At 55.2% G+C, this 24,745-nt stretch overlaps 7 protein-coding genes across 7 annotated transcripts in view; 4 read left to right on the plus strand and 3 right to left on the minus strand.

The window, feature by feature from the left end:
* Positions 1-445: 445 nt before the first annotated feature.
* Positions 446-1,345, plus strand: LBRM_20_5320 (conserved hypothetical protein; the record flags this gene model as incomplete). Its single annotated transcript, XM_003723033.1, has 1 exon — positions 446-1,345. One exon carries the CDS (start codon positions 446-448, stop codon positions 1,343-1,345), a length of 900 nt encoding a protein of 299 aa, XP_003723081.1.
* A 1,403-nt stretch (positions 1,346-2,748) lies between these two features.
* Positions 2,749-3,378, plus strand: LBRM_20_5330 (endo-1,4-beta-xylanase z precursor-like protein; the record flags this gene model as incomplete). The annotated part of the gene is made up of 1 exon (XM_003723034.1): positions 2,749-3,378. The coding sequence occupies one exon, from the start codon at positions 2,749-2,751 to the stop codon at positions 3,376-3,378; it is 630 nt and encodes a 209-aa protein (XP_003723082.1).
* Positions 3,379-14,198: 10,820 nt separating this feature from the next.
* Positions 14,199-15,224, plus strand: LBRM_20_5340 (putative calpain-like cysteine peptidase; the record flags this gene model as incomplete). The annotated part of the gene is made up of 1 exon (XM_003723035.1): positions 14,199-15,224. One exon carries the CDS (start codon positions 14,199-14,201, stop codon positions 15,222-15,224), a length of 1,026 nt encoding a protein of 341 aa, XP_003723083.1.
* Positions 15,225-16,124: 900 nt separating this feature from the next.
* LBRM_20_5350 (conserved hypothetical protein) lies at positions 16,125-17,342 on the minus strand (the record flags this gene model as incomplete). The annotated part of the gene is made up of 1 exon (XM_003723036.1): positions 16,125-17,342. One exon carries the CDS (start codon positions 17,340-17,342, stop codon positions 16,125-16,127), a length of 1,218 nt encoding a protein of 405 aa, XP_003723084.1.
* A 1,154-nt stretch (positions 17,343-18,496) lies between these two features.
* On the minus strand, positions 18,497-19,252 carry LBRM_20_5360 (triosephosphate isomerase; the record flags this gene model as incomplete). Its single annotated transcript, XM_003723037.1, has 1 exon — positions 18,497-19,252. The coding sequence occupies one exon, from the start codon at positions 19,250-19,252 to the stop codon at positions 18,497-18,499; it is 756 nt and encodes a 251-aa protein (XP_003723085.1).
* A 1,212-nt stretch (positions 19,253-20,464) lies between these two features.
* LBRM_20_5370 (putative dynein arm light chain) lies at positions 20,465-21,178 on the minus strand (the record flags this gene model as incomplete). The annotated part of the gene is made up of 1 exon (XM_003723038.1): positions 20,465-21,178. One exon carries the CDS (start codon positions 21,176-21,178, stop codon positions 20,465-20,467), a length of 714 nt encoding a protein of 237 aa, XP_003723086.1.
* Positions 21,179-24,287: 3,109 nt separating this feature from the next.
* Positions 24,288-24,745, plus strand: part of LBRM_20_5380 (putative calpain-like cysteine peptidase) — a gene marked incomplete at both ends in the record, with an annotated part of 2,451 nt that continues 1,993 nt past the window's right edge. Inside the window, one exon of the mRNA XM_003723039.1 lies at positions 24,288-24,745. This exon is cut by the window's right edge and continues 1,993 nt beyond it. Within this exon, the coding sequence (XP_003723087.1) occupies positions 24,288-24,745 (458 nt within the window).

A 24,745-nucleotide genomic window follows, 5' to 3' on the forward strand; every position in this document is an offset into this window, starting at 1 on the left:
CTCCATTTTGTTTTGTGTATGGCGTAGCATGTTGACTGGGATGAACACCGTCAAAGGCTGAGTAACATAATCCTTGAAGGAATACGGGCTTGTGCTCTCCATACACATGTATGCACATTGGTCATTCTCTTTTGCCTCCGCACAGCAGCCTCTCCCACTCTCCCACCCTAACCTCTAGCACCCACTTCGCTGCCTTCTGTTCCCTCTCTGTGTCCTTTACCGTAGACTTCGATCCCCTGGATCGGCTCTTCACCCCACCGCCCACCACCACAAACCGTACTCCTCTTCGACCTTGCATGCACGCCTGCCCTGCTGCTGCAGCGCGGCTCCTTTTTGCCTCACCGCTCCTCACCCATCCCCCTCCCCTCTTTTTTTCCGTCTAAGCAAAGCGTTAGCGTGTCGCTGGTTTTTCTTTTTGTAGGTGCGCACGTGTGTGTATGTCATAATGCAGCGCCTCGACATTGAGCAGCAGTTCCGCCTGCGGGAGGCGGAAAAGACTCAGCGCCAGGCAGCGGAAACGGCTCTGTCACTCTCGTACTTGCACGAGGAGTACTATGTGGCGGCTAGCAGCGCTATCATCCTCTTCAGTGGTATCTGCGCCACCACAGGGGTGTTGTTTCTCGCATCAGCGCTGCTGATCAAGACAAGGCTGACGAATACAGTCCGCATGAGCTTTCAGTGCAGCGGTGTAAGTCTCATTCCGCAGTGGACAAGCCCCTCAGTGTTCTCCATCTGCATGGCAGTGTGGATGGGGCTCTTGGGGGTGCAGGTCGTGTGCAATGTGCTACGGGAAGTTGCGCAGCAGCACTACCGTACCATCAAGGAGACGAACGTGTCGTCGTTGGCGGACGTTTCCCTCCTTCACCGCATCCATGTGGGTACAGTGAACCCTCACCCTCTCTGGGGGTTGTCAACGGAAATCACCGAACAGTACCCGCCACTCATACAGTGGGTCATGACACCAACAGCGCTGCTGTTTGCGGCGCAGTATGCGGGTATGGTTTGCATCTGGTGCTACATGCTCTTCTTTGGACGACCACTGGAGGCTGGTTTGATGGGTGCTCTCCTTGCCTTCTTTCCAAGCTTCTATGAAGCGCTGCTGCTGAGCGGCAACGAGCCACATCGCTGGGTGGTGTGGGTGACTCTTGTGAATTTTACCCTTGCCCTGGTGTGTCTCTGGAGCTTTGGTGCACCTCTGGTGTGGCGCGAGTACCGCGAGGTAATGAAGGAGCTGCAAGGCCACACGGCACAGGCGCTTTTCAAAGACCGATCGGAGACGCGCAAGATGCACGCTCGCGGTGCTGCTCGGGTTGGTGGCGCATGTAAGAAGTGGAAGCAAAGCTGATCATTCTTCCGGAACAGTACGCGCCCCTCCCCCTCCTGTCTTCCTCCCCGAGTTTTGCAAGCGGTCCATCATGAAACAAAGCCATCCACAGTTGCAGATCGCTTTACGTGACAGTCCTTCCTCTCTCGATGTGCACCACGGAGTGTGCTGTTTGTCGTGCATTCAGTCACTCATCGAGCGCGTATATGCACCTCTCCCTCCCTCCTTACTTTGAATAATATACACGCGCAACTGCTTTATCACGGCAGCGCAGCAGGAGCACAGACAGTTACGGGCTCACCCGCAGCACTGTGCGGAGAGCCTCGCGGATGCCTTGCAGACCTCTGCCTGCCCACGCCCTGTCCCGTCTCACACGACCGCTCTTCTCTTCCCTCGATTCTCCAGCCTCCTCTCCCTCTGTCTCTCCTCTGTCTGTCTTCAGTTCCATTTTTACTGCGCAAGATGGTGCCTGCTTGCTGAACAAGACCCTCACACCGCACTCGGACTTCTTTCTGGAAAGCCACCCAAGTTACCGGCATGTCGTACATCATAATATATGCATCCTTCTTTCCCCGTCGTCGCCTCTCTCTTTGTTCCTCTTTCTTCCAAGGTGCCTCACCTTCATGCGTGCAATACCGCAGCGTCGTGCCGAGCAGGGTGAAAAGGGCGGAAACGCGGACCGACTCGAAAGGGGGGGAAGGGGCAGAAAGAAAAAAAAGAAAAGGAAGCAGCAGCAGCAGCAGCAGTAGAACAGCGCTCGTCAATTGAAAAAGAACAGCCCACGTACTCAAAAGGAGATACTCCGGCATTCCCACACAGGCATCCAAAACAACGGCCCCCCCCGCACACACACACACACACGACCACCCGTACGCTTGGCGACACTCCCAATCTCACTCAGCTCCAGGCTTCATGTCCTCCACCGCCGCTAGAGTCATTGCTTCTGCGACGACGGCGCCGCCGCTGACGCTGCCCTCTCGAAACTCCGAAAGGCATCTGCCTAATTTCGACCAATTCAACACCCATGCACAGCGGCAGCAGCAGCTCTTTTTCCAGCCTCTCTGTGAGGAGGAAGTGGCATACAGCAAAGACAACAATGGCGTCGTACACCACCACTTCTACCTTCCCCATGTCAGCTCCGTCGCTGTCACTCCTGTGAGGGCTTGCCTTGGTAGACAGCAGGGGTTGCACTGTCCCTGTTGCCTCTATCAGCTTCGCTGCACCCATCACCGGATACCTGGACGGTGTGAGAATCGGAACCATGCCCGCTCTAGTTGGGCTGCATTGTGTCGCCCTCATGGTAGATGGCAAGCCTGTCCTGAAACCCTACCCCCGCATTGGGTGCCTGCATAGGCTCTAGGGGGGGGGGGGGGGCAAACTACATCGACGTCCTGCTACAGAACCCGACGCTATGCATCTACGTCATGCAATTCTCCGCCGAGCACGGGACGGTGGCCCACAACTACGTGACATTCTACACGATGGACACCACCGAGGAAGTTCTCATCTACATGCCGCCCTCGTATCACAAGCCGGGCAGCGAAACACGTCTCTACCCTGTGCTCTACCTCTTGCACAATGACGGTGAGCAAGCGATGAACTGCGTACAAGAGGGTAAGGTGAACATCATTGTCAACGGCAAGATAACGATAGTCATTGTGATGAAGAGCAGTGTGAGCACACGCGGCGATGGTGAGTGTCTTCCATGCGATGCGGATCACCTGTGCGAAGACCTGACGAAGGATAGCATGCCGCAGATCGACAGCCACTACCGCACCGAGGCAGATTGCGACAATTGCACCATCGTTGGTCTCTACACGTGCTTCATAAAGATCAGCAGGCTCTGCACGACTCGCCACGACCTCTTCGCCTACGCCGGCGTGCTCTCAGGCTTCCTGCGCACCAGCTGGAACAGCGTCAGTACGGACGGCGACCACATCGACGACCTGTGCCGCCACCGCGCCGTGTTCGAGTCGGACGACGCGCTGCTCGCGGAGCTTGGCGAGGCGTGCGAGCGGCGCATCTATGCAGGATTGCACAGCTGGCAAGTGTGATGCCAGGCTGCAGAGGATTTCCTGTCAATACTATTCAATGGCCTGAACTCTTCCTCTCGTCACTGACACAGCTGGGCCCACGTTGTCCAGTCGATCCAGTTGGCTTTACGCTGAGTGGGGTGGGTAGCCCACTGGCAGGCACATCCATGCAACCGACGAGGAGGCTGAGCTGACAATTTTTTTTCTGGAAGTCACATGTGCTGATGCGATGCTCTCGCTGCCATGCATCGTAGCTGTGGTGCGGACCGAGAGAAATCGTACTGCATATAAGGTTTTGGTTGGTCGTTTTGGCGGCGCATAGGACGGTGAAGCGAGTGGGGAGGCAGACATTCATAGCAATCCTTTTGTTACTCTCGTGTTTCCATCTCTCTCCTCCCCCATCCCCACCCTCTGTAGCATTACACCTCTTTTCGTTCTCTCGTGTGCAGGGAACTCCACACCCCTCCGTCAAATCTCGTTGCCTTTCGACTATCGTGAAAGGGCACGTCCCCTGGTGTACTCTGCATCCTTACCGTCGCCCGCCTCAGCGTGCAGACACCTGCACAAACACATACGCGCACACACACATATCTTATGTTTGCCTTTGCTGCCCTCATTTCTGTCCCTGCTTACCTCTGTCTCAGCTTTGCCATTCTGTTTTTTTTTTTTGCTTCCCGAGAGAGCAACAGGCACGACAGCCTCAGCAGCGCCACGAGCAGGGGGACGAATCCCCTTAGCGCTTTTGTCTCATTCCTTTCGTTTTTTTTTTTTGCGTCTTCGACCACCCCCTTTCTCTTCTCCCTTCATATCCGCCTTCCGTAACCGTCATCTCTATCGAGCGTGTGGATGCATTGGGCGCCCACTGCTTGCTTTGTCTTGTTTGTTTGCTTGTTGCTCCTTCTCCAATGCGACCGAACGAAAAAGAGGAAAAGGCAGTACGTATTCCCCCTTTTTTCGATGCCCCCCTAATCGTCCCACTGGCCCATTACGAAAAGCACTCGCGCATGAGTGTTTATTCTCGCTTTGTGGCCCTCTTTCTGTCTCACTGACTGTGCGAGGTGAGGGGGGTGCACGTGCCTCAAACGTGCAACTGTGACTCCACCTCCTACGACTACCCCATGCCGCTCCTCTTTTTTCCCCTTCACATAAAAGCACAGATACACTCCATCTCTCCATCTTAACTCTCTCCCTCTTCCTCTATGACACTGTGCAAAACTCGATCATCTTCAAGTGTATATTGGGACTGTTCTCTTTTTCTCTCGGAGAGCATACATCACACCAATAAATGTTAGCTTGCAGTTGTTTTTATTTTATTGGCTTTGCCTGTGATGTGCTTACTTGTTCTTCCTTCTTTTGGGCCTGTCTCCTGTTGCCTTTGGCCCCCTCCCTCTGCGACGAAGGGGGAAATGGGGGACATGGACACAGGCGATCATGTACGTCACATTACGCCCTTGCTTCGTAAAAAAAAAAAACCACGCTCACGCGCATTTTTCATGAGTGCGAAGATCCACTTCACACCTCTCTCCCTTTCTGGTTCTTTTTCGTTGTTTCTTGCATACCAGGTGCCCCTTTCTTGTCCCAGCCATCCTGCTCGTTTGTGGGTGTGGTCCGCTTCAAGTGACCCTCTTCTTTCTCTGCGTGTGCGTGTCCTTGCCTGTGCCCTTGCATGGGGTACGTGTGTTCATGTCTTGGCCTGCGCCCCCCACCCCCCTCGGTCGGTGTATGTGTGCCTCCTTTTTCCTTTCGTTCTTCCTTTCGCTCTCCCCTGCCCTGCGTCGGCATCGTGTCCCTTCCCGGCGAGGCCATCGGGGCCCTGCTCCGGATCCGGATGGTTCGCGCGCGCGCGCCCCTAACGGCGAGGGCGCCGCCACCCGATAAAGAAGCGGCCCCGCGTGGCGCCCCGGGCAAACCCCCCTCGGACAAAACCGCGGCGGCCGCGCGAAGCACTTGGCCAGGGCAGGGCACAAAAGCACGTGGCTGACCGACCCGCCCCAATGGAACGGGATGGGCGGCCGGGTTTGGTAGAAGAGCACGCCTAACACGGCGGGGCGCCCAGTCTCGGCACGCCACCGGGCTGGGGGGAGGGGGCCATTTCACATGTTTTCCCCCCACTTACCCTTGGGGTGCGAGCGGCCGAAGAACGGACACGCGCAGGTCCCACCCACCAGCGGGGGCCTGTCACTGCACGGGTGCCGCGTGATTTTGTAATATCTTGAAGTCGCTTACGACGATTCCACTGTATGCACGTTTCCGGAATCCTTCGAGCCCTGCGGAGATTTCCCGGCCCCCCGTTCCCCGTTGACGGCGCACCGCGTAAAGCCGCAGCCTTCTCCCGCGATGGACTGAGCCAACGGAAACGATCGGCGCAGCCTCCCACAGCCTAGAAAAGACATCCGAGGTGGGGGCGTTCACCGCAGCGAATTCCCAACCCCACCCCCCCCCCCCGCTAACAGGCCCTGCGATGACAGGCCAGAATACCGATCGCCACAAAAGCGGAAGAGTGCGAGTCCTCCCTTAGTTGCGCCTTCCATTCGCAAACCAGCACCCTGGAAAGGTGCGAAGGCCAATGACGCAGACAGGATGGATTTGGGCTGAGGGATAGAAACCTTCAGCAGCCGCTTCCACCGCGGCCGTGTTGGCCACCTTGTTGCAAGGAATCCCTGCGTGCGCGCATGAAAAGTAGTGGTGAATTCCCCATCCGCTGGTAAGAATAGTGGGCAGGACCAGATTTCGTTCTCAACTGCGGATGCTTGGTGCAAAGGACCTGCGCCAGTGCGGCCAGAAGGTGTCGGCCACCAGCCACGCGAAGAAGCAACCGTTTTTCTCTCGGCACAGCCCCCGCAATAGGAGGGACGAGCTTCCGAAGACCCCCGCGCTTAGAAATGCCCTCCGCCCCGCTGCTGCTAGCCAGAGGGCCGCACTCCTCGGCGATAGTTCATCGGACGGTCGTGTTAAAAAGGGTTTTGTCACAGGATAGGGGCCGCAGCTGAACAGCACCCGTTAACACTAGCACTGCCGCCCGAAGCTGTGGCTTAGGTTGCCCCAGGGTGACCATTGGGGCATCCATGGGTGCGACATATTGTGCAATAAGGTCGTCCTCTGTCAAAACGTGTAAATAGCCAAAGGCAAATCAATGCCGATTGGCGCACCCAGCCTCCGTGAACCTGGATGGTTTGTAGGGCATGAGTCATCTTCAAATAGTCCGTTTTGAATGGGAGAAAGCGGTCTGATTCTAGCAGCACTTATCCCCAAACAAAGGCAAAGGAACGACCAGCGACAAGTCGGTGAGGACGAGCGCGCTTGTTAATGGGCTTGGGTTAGGCCGTGTCTTCCATTGCCCTCATCCAACCGCTGGGCCACATAGCGGTTGGAGTCGCCATGGCCAGAGAGAAATTGCCTCACATCGTGCGGAGAGGGTCAAAACCTGCGGTTTTCAACACGACAAAACCGCGTCCCCCGTGGTTGTGCTTGCTTTTGCGCATGCGTCGCATTGGCGTTGTATTTGGCCCGAGTTCCCCGTTGAAGATCAATACGCTTGGGATTCTTGTTGCCACCGAAAAGTGAAACAGTGACCCCGTTCCCCCCGAGGAAAAGTGGGTCGAACACTTTCTCTTCGTCCGTGTGGCTCGGGGGTGTGCGAAACAGGGCTTCGCCTTTTTGCAGATTTATCGGCATGCCGCTGTCTTTCGATCGCGCCTCCACTTTTCCCAAGACAGCGTTGCCGATCCTTACGTCAGAATTCCGCCCACGACATGGAATGGCGATGGTCAGGTCGTCCGCGTACATGCCGAACTGGGCGTCAGGAAATCAGGCCACCAACAACTCTGGGAGAGGAGTGGCTTGCAGGGGGGATGGTTGTGGTGCAAGAACGGTTCCTTGGGGCCACCGGCCTTTGGGGCATACTGTTTGCCTAATCGGTTTCCAAGCTTTGCTTGCGCATAAAACGGTGTGAAAGGAAGTTTCGGAGCCAGCGCTTCAAGCGGGTGCCGGGGAAACTCTGTGGTCTCTTCGCGTGAATCAGGGAATCCATGGTCTCGAAGGCTTCGCTAAAATCCACCACGGTTGTTAACGTCTGCTTTGCCCAGCGGGTTGCCTGCTGCTCCCTGCCCGGGCGCTTGCCGATCATCACGTGGCAATGGATATTTCTATGCATGTCGATCGTGTCCGTGATCCTGGGGAGCACCATTTTCGTGGCGCAGCCACGCCCATGCGCATGTTGGCATAGACAGGGCTGCCACGCATGAAATAAGCACGTTAACGCTACGTGCCGCATAAGTTTGGAGACGCAAGAGGTGGGACTAATTGGCCGGCACGACGAAGGTTGCTTTGGTGGTTTGCAAGGTTTTGGTGGCGGAGAAACGTGCGCGTTCTTCCGCTGTTGGGGAACAGGGCGGGCAATCCACATCCAGTTAATGGGAGTTAAAATGTGCGCTTTTGCCTCATGGGGAAGGTGGTGCAGCGCCTCGTTGGGGATGCCATCCTGCCCGGTTCTCTTCGAGACGAGCCAGGGCTACCTCGGGCTCTTTGCCCGATGGCAGGCGGTCTGTTCCCTCCCGCCTGTTTGTCTTCATCCAATTCGCCGTCACGCCACACCCCGGCTGGGATAAAAGAGCGAGCGCGCGTGCTTGGCGCATCTTCAGCGGGAAAAGGTAAGGGGGTGGTGGTTAAGCCGGCGGCCCTTGTGCGTCGGCAGACGGAGCAGAACGGAAGGATTATGATAGGAAGACTTGGGTGTGGGCGCCTCTGGGATGAGGGAAGGCGTTGGCCCCTGCGAAATCGTGGCCCGGAAAGGAAAAATAGTGGGCGGTGGGGATGAAAATGTCAGGGTGCTGCGAGGTTTGCGGGGCGGTGGAATAGGGTTTGCGCAAACTAATGGTGTATTCAGGGCGACCATCAGCGGTGGGAGGCGCCTGATGGACAGGAGGGAAAGTTAGTGCAGCACGCACCGTCCGCAGCACCGACTATGAAGCATAGTAGCCGAGATCGGCCTTTGACATCCGTCAGCGCCAGGTATCCTTTGGGACTCGCCTGGTGACGTGATTTCCCCCATGCTTGCGTAATTGGTGTGTGCGCAAGGTGTGGTTGTTCGGTTTGGCGTAGCAAGCTGATTGCGCATCTGCAGCTTGCTCGTTGGCGGCGTCCGCCTCAGCAGGCCAACGCACAACCCCACGATTTCGACAGCTATGTGGTCAATTGCGCTTGATAGCGCAGAGGGAGGGGGGCAGAGTTGAGCGACGCATTGTGCTCGTCCCGACTGGCTTGGCCCAATGGCTTCACGGCTTTTAGCCCCCCAGCGCCGAAATGGCTCTAACGTGCTCCTTTCCAGCTGAAAAAGGGTCTCTGGGGGGTGAGGGCTGATGGGGTTAGTAAAGTTCTTCAATCCAGGGTGACAGCATAAGTGGGGGATTTTCGCTTGCTTTCCACGGTGCGATTTGCACGTCGACTGGCCGCCTTCCCCCCAAGACCGCGCCGGGTCTGCGCTCTTTTCGCTTCTCTTGGGATATGTGGACGTGTCCGGCGCGTTCTCCGGCATTAAAGCCGCATCGCCGCGCGGGCCCGCGGGCTGGCCGGGGGCGCCTGGCTGTTCCGGGGAGCTCGGCCGGGTGGGGGGGGTTGGATTCCCGCGGGGCGGCTAGGGCTTTCCGCTCCCGCCCCCATCCCACGGCCTTTCCCGACCCCCCGAGACCGAACGCCCCGCCACCGAGGCGCAAATAACGCCCAGCCACCACCCCGGCCGAAGCCGAGCCGTGATGGGTTATGCGCCCTGGCGCCTTCCAGGTGTTCGAAACATTTGGCGAGAGCTTCGCCTACCAAAAGGGCGCTGGTCCGCCTCGGCTTCGGGCGGCGCGGGCCGTTTAGCCTGGCCCAGGCCGTCCGCGTTCGCCTGTGCGGTGGTGGGGGTCCAGGGTTAGGCTTGGCTCCCCCGCGCTGAAGCCGCAGCATTCTCAATCAGAGGGTTGCGGTTGGCTGCAAAACCCCGCACGCGGGGTAGGCGTCCGCGGAGTCGCTGCTCCCCGCATGGGGTGTGCCAAACAATGCAGGCCCCGCCGCGGGTGTCTGCGCCTGGCCTCCTCCGCGAAGGGGTGCTTTTCCCAGGCGCCGCGAAGAGGTGGTCCTCATTCGTTTGGGGGTGCTCGTGGCAATACTTCACTTCAACCATTTTGCGTCGTTGGTGCCTGGCAAAGTTGCTTCCGGTTGCGCCTTGGCGGGGGCGGGACGGCTCTTTTTTCTCGCCTGGGGGGGGGGTGGTCGGTGGCGCTGGGCCCCGGGGCGGTGTTTGGCGGTTTCGGGGTGGTTTTGCGATGCTTTTGTTTGGCCGGGGGGGGGGGGCGTCCGGGGCGTTCTGGCGGCGCCCGCCGCGCCGCCCTTTTGCGTGGCGCCTTTTCCATCGGTGGTTTCGCCCAGTCTGGGGTTTTATGCGGAATTTTTCGAAGTGCGCCGGGCGGTGGGGGCGCCGGACGGCGCGGGCCCGCGTTTGGCAAAATGGTTGCCGGCAAAATCGGTGAAAGTATTCTTCTTTCCGGCGTTTCCATTCCCAAGATCGCGCTCCAACGCCCTGCCTGCCACATTCGCCAAGAGGGGGGCGCCGGCGCTTCTCCACAATGCGCAGGCTCCGTCATCGGTGAAAGACCCTCTTCCCAAAGCACTGCCCACACGCCTACCTTTCCCGCAGGCCGCCTCGCCTCCGCGCTTTCCACCCGGCGCATCCCCTGCGTTTTGCGAGCCCCACATGCCGGCAGGTGTGGAGAGCCCGATGGGAAACTTCGGGGTCGCGCTGGCGGGGCCGCTTGTTTTCGAGGTGTGGCGTGTGGAAGTTGTTGTTGCGGCGCGGGGGGGGGGCGTCTCTGTCGTTATGAGTGCACCTGCGTTGTCTTCTTTGGATCCGTTGTGTGCATGAAATGTCTTGTGGAGGGGGGGGGTGCGATGCAGACCCAGGGTTGCGCGGGATGGGCGGTTGTTGGTCGGAAATAGTCGGCTGGGGTGGGGGGCTCTCACGTGTGTGTCTGTGTGCGGGAGGTGGGTTCAAGGGTCTCGTTGTCGGGGCTTTGAAAGGTGGGGATGGACTTTGCTGAGGATCGTTGCGCTGTGGACGAATGGAAGAGGCGGCCGGAGCGTTGGCGTTTTCAGCGCGGGGCGTGCGGCAGCCTTGTTTGTGGATTTTGAAGTGCTTTTGCGCGTGGGGAGGGGGTCTTGGAGGGTGAATGTGCGCTTTGTATTTCTAATCGTGAAACTGGGGTAATGACGATTTTATGGAACTCTCATGAGATGTAAAAATAGCACTCCCTTCCATTTGCGTGTCTGCACGGGTTTTTGTGCACGTTGCATGTATAGGTGTACGCAGTGTGTGGGTAAACTGTAGCGCACGATATCGTTGAGGGAGTGATATGATGACTTTAAGTGAGTCTTTTTTTATGCGTGAGGCGTGCTTTCTGCATGCTTGTTCATAGTGTTACAGATTAGATTCACAATCACATTTTTTTTTTTAGCTTGTGAAACAATGATTATAGATGGTGATTTTGCCGATGGGTGAAGTGGCATCGACTAGCTTAAATCGAAAGGAAGTTTACTTCGAAGAATAGGCTTCATGACAGAAAGAGACATGCTTATCGAAAGAACTGGCGACTGTCGTGGGTTTCTGTTTTTTTTTTTTTTTTTCAGCCTCGAATAGAAGGTATTTGCTTATCGTTCCAATGCTTGGGAAGTTCTTGAGGTAAGGTGCGCGGGCAATGAAAAGACAACTTCGTGTTTGGCAGTGAAATTGACTAAGCAACTGAGGGGGAGGGGTAGATCTACATCAAGAAGGGCTACTGATGGTAACTGCATCAGCTTAAAACATCTTCGGGTTTCCGTATCAGTATCTATTGTTTATCTGGAGAGTTGCCGGTAAAACGGACAGGAAGACTGGTTGTTGTGGATTCAGCTCTTCATGTACTTGTGCTTACACACTTTCGTGTGTTAATGGGGGCCGTTAGGTTTATGGTCATTCTTATGTTCTTTAATGCCACTTTATGACTTGCTCACTCAAGAGGGAAAACATGTAATAGCTAAGGAGAATCAAATATAACAGTTATTTTGCAATTCCAAATCGACACGAATTTTTTTTTTTTTTATGCAACTACAACTATGGTATATTTTTGGATGCTATTTAAAGCACAGCTTTTCGAAGTGAGTTTACAGTGTTTTACGTCCTGTTGGATCATCTCTTTATGGGCTCTTTCGTGCCTCCTGCCAACATCTTGCCTATGACTATGAATCAACTAGCTTTTGGCAGTTACTGGACTTGTGGGTAAGTTGACATATTTTCAAATCATAGGAAAGAGTATTACGCTCGCTACACTTCGAGCTTAAAACTCCAGCCCTATTTTTTTTTTCTGTTTTGCAAAGGTATTATGGTGTCAGCCAACACCACTCAACGTTTTAGAATACATGAAAATAAAGGATTTTTTTTTTGTTTTCATGACATTACAGGATACTTGCTACTCGTCAGAAAAGCAAGGTGCTGTTTCTCAACCTCTCTTCTTTTACTCGCGTTTGTGAAGTGGTTAGGTGTTGCAGCCAGGTCACCAATATACGAAAGCTGCTGACTCCAAAGGTTAGAAAATATTTTAGTAGAGATACTTCATTCTTGGCTTCCCCCAAAGAAAGATGCTGAGCAGTCTTGTTGAGAGAAGGAATCCCCAAATATCTTTCCTTTGATGGAAGAGCTGTTGAGCAAGTAGTCTCCCTTTTTAGGACTATTTTACTGCTAAAGCTCGATACTGAAAGCAAGACTGGTGCACACATATTTAACCTAGATTTCTTTCCTAGTAATTAACTGTATCTTAGAAGATGAGGGACACTGCAGTGCGTCGCATCCCAGGGTCCAGTGCCCCTACTCTCTGTGTGGCGAAGCCAGGCAGCCCCGTACCCCCTGCCACTGCTGGGCCACGTCTGGCGGTGCGCACCTGAACAGCACGATGTCGGAGCGACCTGCCGCTGTGGGCACGTTTGCGCCACCCATATGACGGGTACGGCTTCGGCGCTCCTCGGGCGTTTCCCACCGGGCTCTCGGCACCTGCCGGCATGGGGGCCCCACACCACCGCAGGGGATGCGCCGGGCGGTGGGTGAGTGGGCAGTGCTTTGGCCTGACTGCACCAGCGTTACCGTGGCAGCGCATTGCGGCAACGCTCCCCTGCGGCCGCCTGGCGCCACGCCGTGGAGCCTGTGTGGCGGGACTAGAGTGGCGTTTAAGTCATCCTCAATGACATAATGGATACCCTAAGACGAAAAACAGTTCACTGCAGAGTGTTTTGTCAATCAGTGACCAAATGCGGCTCATTAACTACAAGTAGATACTTTGGTATCGGGGAGAAGTTACAATTTTTTTTTTTACAGGTTAGGTGTGTTTTTGTTCGTGAGAAGATAGAACGCAAAAGATCTGTGGCGCTGAGATTGTGGAGTAGTAGCTACGCTGTGGTAATGGATTCTTTATTTGCTCTTGCTCTGCAAAAATTTTTTCTTGAAGGTAGTATCGTAATATCTAGGATCTCTGTAGTGGCAGGCTGGTTCGCTTATGAGGAGGTGGTGCATTGGGAAGATTGATCCATCCACCATAACACACAGAAGCATAAAAAATGGTTTTATTTTATGCACCTTGCTGTTATTACTTCTCAAGAAAAATTTACTGGCTTATTATCTTTATTTCTCGCTACATTGCTTAAAAAAAAAAATAGTAGGGTGAATCGGTTAATTGTTGCTGACAGTTTTTTTTCCATGTTATTAGTTTTGTGATACACGATACCTACTGCTTGTGTTTTTCACGAATTAAATCACGCATTTTTTCTAATCTAAGCACGTTAGTCGTTGTGCAGCATATAAATCTTTGCTTTTCCATATCTGGAGTGCTTATCCGCTGCGCTCAGCCAAAGGTAATGTTGAACGAACAACAAAGAAAACTGCATATATTGTTTCTCACTCAGTATGAGGTCATGGCTGGTCAGAAAACTCATATTCAAGTCCAAGAGGAATGATACATGTTTTGTGTTTTGTCTCGACAAAATCGAACTGAATACATAAACAATAAGATCAACTGACCTCACAAATGATATGACACATATCGAGACGAGCACGTTATGCTTTATGCATTGCTGCCTGTCAATTATCACTGATATTTTTCCATTTTGTGCAAGTATTACATGAAAGTCTTTTTTTTTTTGCTGGAAACGAGGCACTGTTTTTCTGGAGTCTCAGCGTGCGTCTTTCCCTACCCATGCGCACATTATACAAGTAGGGCAGCAGTTGCTACTCTGGTTGTCCTTCAAAATTCTCGGAAAGCAGCCAGCTAGTGTTAGTGATAGATTTCCAGTGTGCTGGGTCGTTCCACAGTCTTTATTTGACGGTTACCAGTTGCGAATCGTGCATCGCGTTTGTTTTTGTTGCCTCTTATATTCACTTTTCGTCATTGTAAGAAAACGATTGTTTTGCCATGGAGGTCACGAACAGGTAGGTAAAACAAAAGCCAGTGAAACTAGCAGAAATTCACTCATGATCATAGCTTTGTTAAAGAACAGGATTGTATTTGAAAAAGTAACTGGCGATAACATTTACAAAAGTAGCTTCATTTGGTGCAAAGATGTCGTATCATGGAAACATAGACCCATGTTTTCCCTTTTCGCATCTCTTCACAGCCCAAAGCATCTTCAAACCCTCTATTACTTCGTTGACGATGAAAGGAGGATCAGGCATACTGGAGGAATCCAGAGCCCACTATTGATGTAATTCCAAAATACATCGGACAGAAAAAGAAATCCCTCTCATTCCATACGAACTTCCTATCCTCCGCTTCTTTTCCACAATTGAGATGAAAAAAAAAAAGGGTTATGGAAAACTTCAGATTTCTCTTTTTCTTGTCTCGCCTTTTTCACACAACCAGTGCCATATATTTTCTCACCTTCATACCACCTGTCCACAGCAAATGACTTCTCAGGATCAGCATACTGACAACGCCGCATGTGTCGACAGCGGAGAGTTCGCTCCACAGGAGCAGGCTGAGGGAGCTCCAGGTGCCGCTGAACAAAGCCTGACCTTTGCCGATGAAGAGAACCCTGATCCACCGTGCGAAGTGCAGCGGGCAGAGGAGTGCCCCGAGCAGAGCGTCCCGCTTGAGGATCTTGAGACTCAGGGCCATGAGGCCCCTGCTCCCGAGGAGTACGGAGAAGAGCTTGCCGAACACGCACCTCAGCAGTCACATCCTCCTCAATATTGCCCGGAGGACAGCGAGGCCCAGGTAGTCCCGCAGCAGGCTTACGAGGAGGAGGCTCCCCAGGCGTACCTGGAAGAGACCGACGACTACTATGCCGCACCGCAGCACGCGTACGAAGAGGTGGCCCCTCGCTACGTTCACGCTGCTGCTGCGCCGCCGAGCGCGATCGTGAAGCCGCGGACGCGCAACGTGAAGAGTGTCGCCCGCTGGGAGCCGGTGGAGTACGACCCGCGTGACGGGAGCGACGATGAGTTCGAGCTGTCGACGTGTATGGCGCCGGTATACGAGGGTGAGGGTGAGGAGGGCAGCGAGGACGCAAGCGTGTTCAAGCACGGCGGGCCGGATTGCAAAGGGGAGATCATGTCGTGCTTCGACGAGCCGAACCTGCTGTACCGGATCATTGACCCGAAGAAGAAGACGTGGGCGTTCTACAACGACAGCCTGCCGCATCTTCGGCATCGACAATGTCGAGCGTCACGCTTGTCGAGACCGCCGCTTTCGACGCCTTCTCTGACGTGTGAAAGCAAACAGAGATTAGACTATTTGCGTTCACCACGACGATCTCTTTTGCGTCTGGTTTGGCGAACTCGTGCTCCATCAGCACACGGCCGCCACGCGACGTGACGGCCACGGAGACAAAGGGTGTGAGGCTGCGCATCATGCGGTACCGCAGCTCGTAGCGACCACCCTCGGGCTGCTCGCTCGTGAAGCACTTCACCTTGCCTGGTACTACGCTGAACCGAAATGCATGCGCGCCAGTGCTGTAGCCACCGACGAGGAGGACCACTATCGCGAGCGCCATGAAGACGCACGGACACGCCGCACGAGGCATTCGAGGTGAGGAGGGCATTCAATGTACGTGAAGAGTTTATGAAGGGAAGTGAGATGGTGGCAGGCGCATGAGAGGAGCAGCGGGAGGAGAACGGCGCACCTTCTGCCATGAGCAAGAAGGATAGGAGACATGAGAGCGATGAGAAGGGTCAGTGGAGAGAGACGCAGAGGACCACCACCCCGCGCTGCAGCTGTGTGCGCGTGAGTGCAGCGACAAGAGGAGGCGCTTCGCTACATATGCTCTCAACTGGCGTCTTTCCTTTGCCTTCAGAGAGTTCCTGCTGCTTTACGACTGCGGATCAGCTGTTTTCACATCTGCCACCCGTCGTAGCTCCCTCCTTTGCCTCCAGTGGAGAAGGATGAGGAGTGGGGGATGAAGGAAAAGCGGTGCAGTACGCGCACTCCAACTCAGACACACGCCCGCACACACGTCGAGTGAGCTAGAAAGAGAGAGAGGTGTATGTGTCGCTTCAATACTCCCGTTGGTACTCCTCACTCTTATGTGCGTTGCACCGCCCCTTAGACAACCTGTGTGTTTCTTTCTCTCTCTCCGTGTGTGTATGCGTGGGTGAGGGGGGGGGGATAGCGAGTACATGATACGAGAAGACACACCCACACTCATACACGCGCGCGGTTAGATACAAGTATGCACGCGAACCACCGCGTGCGTGCCTATAGCGAGTATTGCTGCTGCTACTGCTGCTGTGTACCACGCCGAGTCCAGCGGTTCATCACCCGCTCCGCTGTCTCGCAGTCCACCTCCTTGCCATGCAGCTTGTCAAAGACAAAGTCACTTTCATCCAGCACTGGGACCTCGCAGTAGATGACGCCGCACGTATCGTGTAGGGCGGTCACGCACAACTTCACATCAGCTTCGTCATCTCCTTTGCTGTACTCCCGACTATGCGGCTGCATCTTGCTGACAGCCTCTTCGCGCGTGCTGCCCTCGATGCCGCTCTGTCCGATATACCCTGGCGCAGAGGACGGTGATGCCGTCATGTACCGGTAAAACTGCTGCTGTAGAAAGTAGCCATGAGCGAGAATGATTGCGTCCACGTCCTCCGCAGCGTTCATTTCATCTTGCTCTTCTCCGGGCAGGTACACCTCTAGCAGCGTGCGTGCCTGGACAGGAAGGCGAGCGTATCGTGTCACACGACGCAGCTCTGCATCAGGCCGACTTCCAGCTCCGTCGGCGAGCCGCGGTGACTCATCGGTTCCGCTGCGATGAAGCAACATTTCCTTTGTCTGCACGAGGGCGCCAAGCTCCACGTCCACCTCCACCTTTCCCAGAGCCCGGGCAACCCACTGCCGCACGTCGCCTTTGCGCTCCACCACATCTCTGGCGGTATCGGCAAACCCAAGCATGCAGCACGGAGTGCGGCTTCCGAAAAGCGGACCGAGCGCGTACTCTCGGATAATGCGCTCTCGCACACTCGGCACCGGGCTGGACTGGAACGGCGATGTGGTCGCTCCTTCCGGCACCAGGTTCTCCGGGTACGGCCAGTAGTATGTGCGCCGAGCTGTCGAGAGCGAAGAGGGCGAGGCCGAGACGGCGGCAGAAGCGATGTGCGTCGTTGTCGTGGTCACACCCGCCAAGCGGCGGCACCGGTGCCACACAGCTGCTCCGGCCGCGCCGAAGTAGTACGCCCGTGATCTGCAGTGAGAACGGTGAAGTGACGCCGCCGTGCTGGAAACAAGGCGAGTCCGTACAGTGCGCATGCCTGAGCTGGTCCCTGTTGGAAATAGAAGAGTTCCGACGCTGATGGTGTGCAGGTGTGCCTCGAAGTGTGCTGTAGGAGCGTTACCAGTACGCTCGCTGGAAGCTCTGTGAGAGGAGGGAGAGAAAAAAGCAAGCAAGAAGAAGAGGAACGCACGGGTGCGGAGCGATGCTGCTGCGGATAGCGCTGCCATCCAGGTGACCAGCCATTTGCTGTGCCTCTTTCGTATAATTCTCTTCGCATCAGCCTATGGACACACCCCCATACACGCACACACAAACCCCGCGGAGGCCCAACTGCTGACGGGCGGGGGGGGGGGATAAGTAGTAGAGCGCAATTCAGTCAGAGCTGCTGGCGATCTGTGTCTCCCTTTTCGTTCACCCTCTCCCTGTTATTTACCTCTCATGCATGTGTCTGCACACTGGCGTCCTTCCGCGGCAAAGCAGCGAGGGAGGAGGTGGTGCGGAGAGAGAGAGAGAGAGACCGAGGGAGAAAGACGGAAGAAGGATTGGCTATCTACTGCCGCTGAGGGGACGTCCTTCAGGTATCTGCGCTTGTATTTGTTTTGACTTCCTCCCCACTCACTCGCCTTACATCGGCATCGATTCCATTTATCCGTCCGCATACACGGCGTGCACTGTGCGAGAGGTGGGGGGGGGGTGAGAGGAGGGGAGGGGCGTGCCACACTGCGCTCGCACGTACTTCCTAGGGATAATAAAGAGAAGCGAAGAAGATGCGTTTGGAGGTAAGAGGAAAGGAGAGGGCGGGGGCAGATAGGCGTGTCGGCTAGAGCTACACATACACACACACACACGCACACACAAGCCCACGGGCAGAAACTGCCAGGAACGCACGAACGTATTCACGGAAGCTCGCCACTTATCGCTTGATGCACTGCGCCCTGTACTAGGGTATGCGTAATGGTGTTTCTGCTTGAGTCCCCAAATGCCGTCGCCCTGTCGATCATTCACACTTCCGCTTTTCTTCTTTGGTGTAGGGCGACCACGCACCACCGCCGCTCTTACCCCTGGCTGCTGATCAGCGTAGTGCAAAGCAAAAGACACCTGGAGGTGCATGAGATAGGAATACGGGAGAGTCGGCGATTGGGGGGTGGGGTGGGGAGTGAAATTCACAGAGAGGGCCAAGGGAGGAAATCGGTACGCGTATAGAAGAGAGAGAGAGAGAGCTAGCCCAGCACGCATGGGCATTGAGCAATGGGAGATGCACTACGGACCACCTGTCCCATTCTTCCCTTCATGCGCTTCACTCTGCTTACATCTCTTCCGTCACCCCCAGGCAGTCGCAGTGCATCGGTCTCTAATTTCTTCTCGCATCATCCACCCAGGCTCACTGGGTGGCATCGATAATTTCGCGGAACTCCGGCTTGAGGGACGCGCCACCGACCAGAAAACCGTTAATATCGTGCTTCATGTAGAGCGTCTTGGCATTGCTGGCGCTGACGGAGCCGCCGTACAAGATGCGGAGTTTCGCGGCGACGTCGGCGCCAATCTTCTCGCTTACCCACTTGCGCAGAAGCGCGTGGACCTCCTGTGCCTGCTCGGGCGTGGCGACCTTGCCGGTACCAATGGCCCACACGGGCTCGTAGGCCAGCACGATTTGGCCCCACGCTTTCTTCGGCAGCTTCGCGGCGATCGCCGCCATCTGACCCAGTACCACCTTCGCTGTCAGGTTCGCTTCACGCTGCTGCAGCGTCTCCCCGATGCAAGCAATCACCATGAAGCCCTGCAGGCAGGCATCCGAAACTTTCTGTGCTACGACCTCGTCCGTCTCACCGTAGTAGGTGCGGCGTTCCGAGTGGCCAAGAATGACCCAGTTGACGCCCAGGTCCTTCAATATCGGCATAGACACCTCACCTGTGAAGGCGCCGCTCTTGGCGATCGCGTTCTCAGCGCTGATGACGTACTTGGGGTTGCAGAGCTTGGCCTGAACCAGCGGGATATGCACAAAGGATGGCGCCACGACGCACTGCACGTCATGGCTGATGTGGTGCTCGTTGAGGACCTGCACCAGCTTCTCGATGGAGGCGGTGGTCCCGTTGCACTTCCAGTTGGCGGCGGCGATCGGCTGCGGCTTGTCAGACATTTTTCGTTGGCTGAAAGGAGACTGTGGAGCGGCTTGGTTGTGTACGCGTGAACGACCTAAGCACCGAACGTGGGGAGAGGGTATATCGAGAGAGCACAGAGAGGAGCCTGGGTGATGCGGTGGCGAGACGGAAGCAAATCATCCTAGACGCGCCCGGACGTTTTTTTGGGGGGCGAGGGGGGGGGGCGAGAGAGATTGGGTGGTGACGTGTGGAAAGCGAGACAGAAAAGGGAGGGAGGAGGTGAAGGAGTTGGATTCGTGAGGAGGAGACTTCTCGTTCTTGCACGCGCGACATGCACCTGTATGTATGCGCGCGTGGGTGTAAGCGCGTGCGGGCAGGCGATCAGGCCGCTGCCCAGTCGTTGTGGCGGAGATGGTTGGTGGCGAGAAGCGAAGGGACCCACAAAGCCATTACCCAACGCGCCGCTCACAGCCGTCTGGAGAAGCGAGGCGCAGCAGCAATGGCGGCGTCGGACAGCGTGGCGTCTACGCCTCTTGCCGCAGCCGTCCTTTCTGTGCGCAGAACAGGGCCGCCACTTTCTCTTACCGCCGCTTTCCCCCATGTTGTTCGCGTCTCCAGCAGTAAGTTTTCGAATCTACGCCGCGGGTGCATATCAAGCTTGCATAGTGACGCTTTGGGTGTGCGTGTGTGCGTCGGGCCCAAGCGCACCGAGGGGCTACAGAGACACACAAGCAAAACTACGTGTCGCACACACACACACACACACACACACACACACACACACACACACACAGATGACAGGCACAGGGTGGACGCTCGGATGGTCCCATCACCAGCATGCGCGTACGTCTGCGTCTTCGCACGTGTCTGTGGGTGTGGGTGGCTGTGACATGTCGCGCTATACATGAGAGAGAAAGTAAAACGAAAATGACGCATGGGCAAGGCAACAGCAATCATGAGATGAGCGAGAAGAGGTGTGGACAGAGGAAGAGCAGGCCGAACTGTGACGGCGGCACGTGGATGGGGCTGAGGGTACGGTGGTTTTAAGGTGGTGGGGTGTGTGCATGTGCGTGTACGTGTGCGTGTGTGTGTGCGGCGAAGGAGGAGAAGGAAGGGGAAGAGGAGGAGGGGGGGGGGAAGGGGAGGCGCACCGCATGTGTAACGTTCACCCCCCTCCTTCCCCCACCCTCTCTTTTCTGCGCTCTCCACCACGTGCCGTATCCACCCATATACGAAGAAATGCGTGTACCTCATGCCTTGGTCGGATTCACGACGGTCTGCAAGTTCGCCGTCAGCGTCTCGTACGTGCGGCGGAAGAAGGCTACCTCTTCGTCGTGCTTCTTCTGCTCATCCTGGCGCCTCTGCGCCTCGTCCTGCTCGATTTGTGCGCGCTCCTCGACCAACTCCTCCACCTGCCGCTGCAGGTCCGCCTTCTCCCGCTCCAGTGCCCGTACCCGCGCCTCCAGCTCGACGTGCGCCTGCTCCGCGTGCAGCGCCTTGCGCATGCCGAAGGCAATGCTACTCTCGTAGAGAGAGCGGTAGGCATCCAGCGTCATGCGAATTTCATCCCGCACGCGCAGGAGCAGTAGTCCCCTCTCAGCGCAGCTGATTGTGACTTGCCGAATGAGCTCATCGAACACCTGACCGTAGAGCTCCTCACGGATTGGACACACACCCGTCTCACGGGCTTGGCGTTCCGCTAGCAACGTGTCCAGCTGCTCCTGTAGCCGGATCACATCTAGCCGGGTGGCGGGGGTACTAGAGGGGTACTGCACCCACCGTTGTCCGTCCTTCTCGAACTCGCGAGGAGGGAGAATGCTGAAGAGGACGTCTTCGGACTGCGGCTGCGGCTTGCCATTATTCGCCACAGGCCGCTTCGAGGCGAGGGACTTCTTGTGCAGTGCCTCGGAGAGCAGAACCGGCGTTTCATACTTCACGAGCGACGACGGGACGGCAGCAGACATGCCTCTACCAGTGTGCCTGAAGTTTATGTGTATGCCTGTGTGCACACGCGATGTGTGTGTGTGACTGTGTGGGAGGAGGAGGGGGGGGGGAGGCGCAGCAGCAAAAAAGCGCGTGGTGTTGTCGGATCGATCTCACACTGCGCTCCTCGTTCGTTCTCAGCCGGCCATGCATTGCCAATCACACACGCAGACGCCCAGACCCACAAGGGAGGAGAGAGTGAGAGTCAGCGGGCGGTAACGGACACAAAGAGAGAGAAGCGCGGGGTAAACAACAATGATGAGGAGTGCGAATGGGAGGGCTGGGGGGGGGTCAGTCAAGCAAAGCAGCATGTCGCGAGGGACGTGAGGCGCAGACAATGGCGAAGACTGCATCACATCACGCGGCTGCAAAAGGCGCATTAGAAGAGCAGAAAGAGGGGGTCTACACACGTACACCCACACAAGGCAGGTCTCTCGACCGTCATGGCACCTCTTCACTGTCTCTTCTTTCTTCCTCTCGTGCATCAGTGCCTCCAGCGGTACACGCGCGCTTTGTCTTACCTTAGTGTGCGCCGCCTCCATTAGCATTCCACATAAGAGCGCGCTGGTCGAGCCGTGCATCTTTGCTTACGCTGTATGGGCACCGGTGTGGGTGCGCGCATGTGTAAGTGTGTGTGTGTGTGTACCTGCGCTTTTTCCTTCTACTTAAGAGTGTAATGATGTGCACGGTACCTCACCTTTCAGCAACTTCCTCTTGCTGCCGCTTCTCTCTCTTCCACTCGGGCCCCAGTACCTTCACTGCTGTCTCTGCGCCACCGCCTGCAGGCCGCTCATCCCACACGAGAAGATGGTGTGGAAACGGAGAGCGGATCCTCCTCACCGCAACAGCCACGCAGAGAGAGAGAGAGAGACTGATTCGTTTCCTCTCGCTTCTTTTGCCATGTACACTAGCTTATCCATTTCTTTTCTCTCTCCCCCTACGCCTTATTCACCCCTTCCTTTCATGGATGTGATGCGTGATGCGTATGTCACTTTTTCATCTCTGTATCCGTGCTCCTGAGGCAAACTTAAATCCATTCTGCAGCCGTTTTCCCCCTCCCCCTTCTGTCTAGGTCAGCATTCACAACTTCTGTGCTGCTGTGTTGGCGGCTGCGTTGCAACGTCAATCAGTACCCCAGAGATGGCGACCATGCTCTTCCCCAGTCAAACGCTCTCTGCTGTGTCCGGAAGACACATGTGCGTTCTACGAACCTCTCGCACGCATAGTGGTCCTCTTTTGCAAACATCAAATTTGTTTGTTTCCTCTTCCTTTGTTCCTCAGAAGGTTTTTTCTACACTTGGAGAGCGTAGAGAACAGAGAAGCTCAAGAAGCGCAAGTACTACTCTTCCGCTCTTCTTTGTTCCCTCAAAGAAAAAGCCCGGAAAAATGTCATCGACATATCCCTCAGTGAGGCGATGCAGCTGCCGTTGATTCTTTTTCCTCGAGCTCTCCGTGAAGGGGTGGATCTCGTTCTATACTCTTTTTTCTCGCCACTGAATTGAACTGGAAAAGGGATGAAGAGAAAAAGAACGAACAAACGAGACGCACGATAGCCCTTCACAATGCACATCCAGGTGCATGCACTCCCAACTAATGTGTTATTCTATCTCGCCTTTTCTTTACCGTATGCGCACATTCTTTTAGTTGTCCCTCTCTCGCTATTCAAACTGGTTTCCTCATGTGTTTGGAGAGCTCTTCCCCAGTTTCTCCACGCGGTGGAAAGGCAGAGACGGAAGTACCAGAGAGTGTGTTATGACGACACAGAAGGAAGAATGTAATGCGAATAGAGGACTACACGAGCTTTCGAGTGGAGGGCTAAGTGTTTGCCTGACGGGACGCACACCTTTTTGTTCCAACAGGAAGATGGTTGATTTATTTTCTTGATACCTTTTCTTGTTTTTCTCCCCTTTCTTTGGTTTCGTGATGTTATGAGTTTTCCCTTACTTTCATCTATTTTCCCTTTCCCGCTCATACGTTTGTATGCGGAGGTCTCTGAGTATGTGTGCGCACCTGCAGGCGCGCGCATTTTCCACTGTGCTGATTCCTCTTATATTTGAAATTGTTTTGTCGTATTGTGAACAGAGTAAAAAAGCGTACGAGGCCGACATTTTGCGAAGAGTACCGACAAAGTAACATCATTGGCAGTTAGAAAGGAAGCAAACACAATGACTAGATATATTGCCTCACTCAAATCTATTTTCTTTTTTCGGGCGTGCCTCTTATCTCACGTACACTACCGAACGCAAACGCGACAAAGAAAAGAGATGGACTACGTGAAGAGTCCATGCTCATGGTACATGAATAACACATACACGCACACGTGAAGAAGTGGATAAGCCATGGAACAAAGAAGGTAGGTCGTCTTGACTTCTCTTTCCCACTTTCAACAGAAAGAAGGAAAGCGACCCACCTTCCGTTTCTCTTTCCTCCCCTTTTTTCTATATTTGACCAATGTGGACGTTTTGGCTTTCTCGATCCTGTGTAGGGCCATTCCCCCTACTCACCAGTCTCAAGCAAGCAGCATTGGCATCTCCAAAAGCGAAACAAAGCAAAGGAAAAGCAACAACATCGGCGTAAACCGGCACCGGGTACACCTCTGTACCACATCTGATACATTCGGATACGTCGACAGCAAGCCAGAGAGGCTCAGGGAAGCACTTTGAACACATTCATAGGAACACAAGCTGCGCACATTGCTCTTGGCAAAAGCGCCTACGACTTCTGTCCTTGGCTACTTCCTCTCTACTCGTCTTGGGTAGTCTGGGACCTCTGGCTCTCGGCTCCAAAGACTGAGCCTTTCCGCCGCTTCTCTTTACAGTGGCTCCACTTTCTCTCTGCGATTTCTCATGGGCAAAGGATTACTGCTCTCCCTCCAAACTCTTCCTTAACATCCTCTTTTCTGTCTACCTCGGTTTATGAACCTCTCTTACATCGTGCTTCGGGTCCACTAACGTAGCAGCCTAAAACGATCTGAGCTCGCAAGACTGTTTCCTTTCCATTTCCTACCTTTGACAAGCTACAGTCTTCAAGGCGTGTCTCAAACCATCAACCGATTTTCAACGCCCTTCAAAATAAGCCAAGACACGAACCATGTCGCAGGCCGGTGAAAGAGGTGAGTGGCAAGAGAACTGCGAAGAGCAGTTCACATTGTTCTCCAGACCCCAGGACGCAGAGATGACAACGTACGCCAGCAAACAGTCTGAGACCCCTGCTCCCGAGGAGTATGGAGAAGAGCTTGCCGAACACGCACCTCAGCAGTCACATCCTCCTCAATATTGCCCGGAGGACAGCGAGGCCCAGGTAGTCCCGCAGCAGGCTTACGAGGAGGAGGCTCCCCAGGCGTACCTGGAAGAGACCGACGACTACTATGCCGCACCGCAGCACGCGTACGAAGAGGTGGCCCCTCGCTACGTTCACGCTGCTGCTGCGCCGCCGAGCGCGATCGTGAAGCCGCGGACGCGCAACGTGAAGAGTGTCGCCCGCTGGGAGCCGGTGGAGTACGACCCGCGTGACGGGAGCGACGATGAGTTCGAGCTGTCGACGTGTAT

This window comes from Leishmania braziliensis, assembly GCF_000002845.2.
Source record: "Leishmania braziliensis MHOM/BR/75/M2904 contig, possible fusion of chromosomes 20 and 34".
Taxonomy (NCBI): domain Eukaryota; phylum Euglenozoa; class Kinetoplastea; order Trypanosomatida; family Trypanosomatidae; genus Leishmania; species Leishmania braziliensis.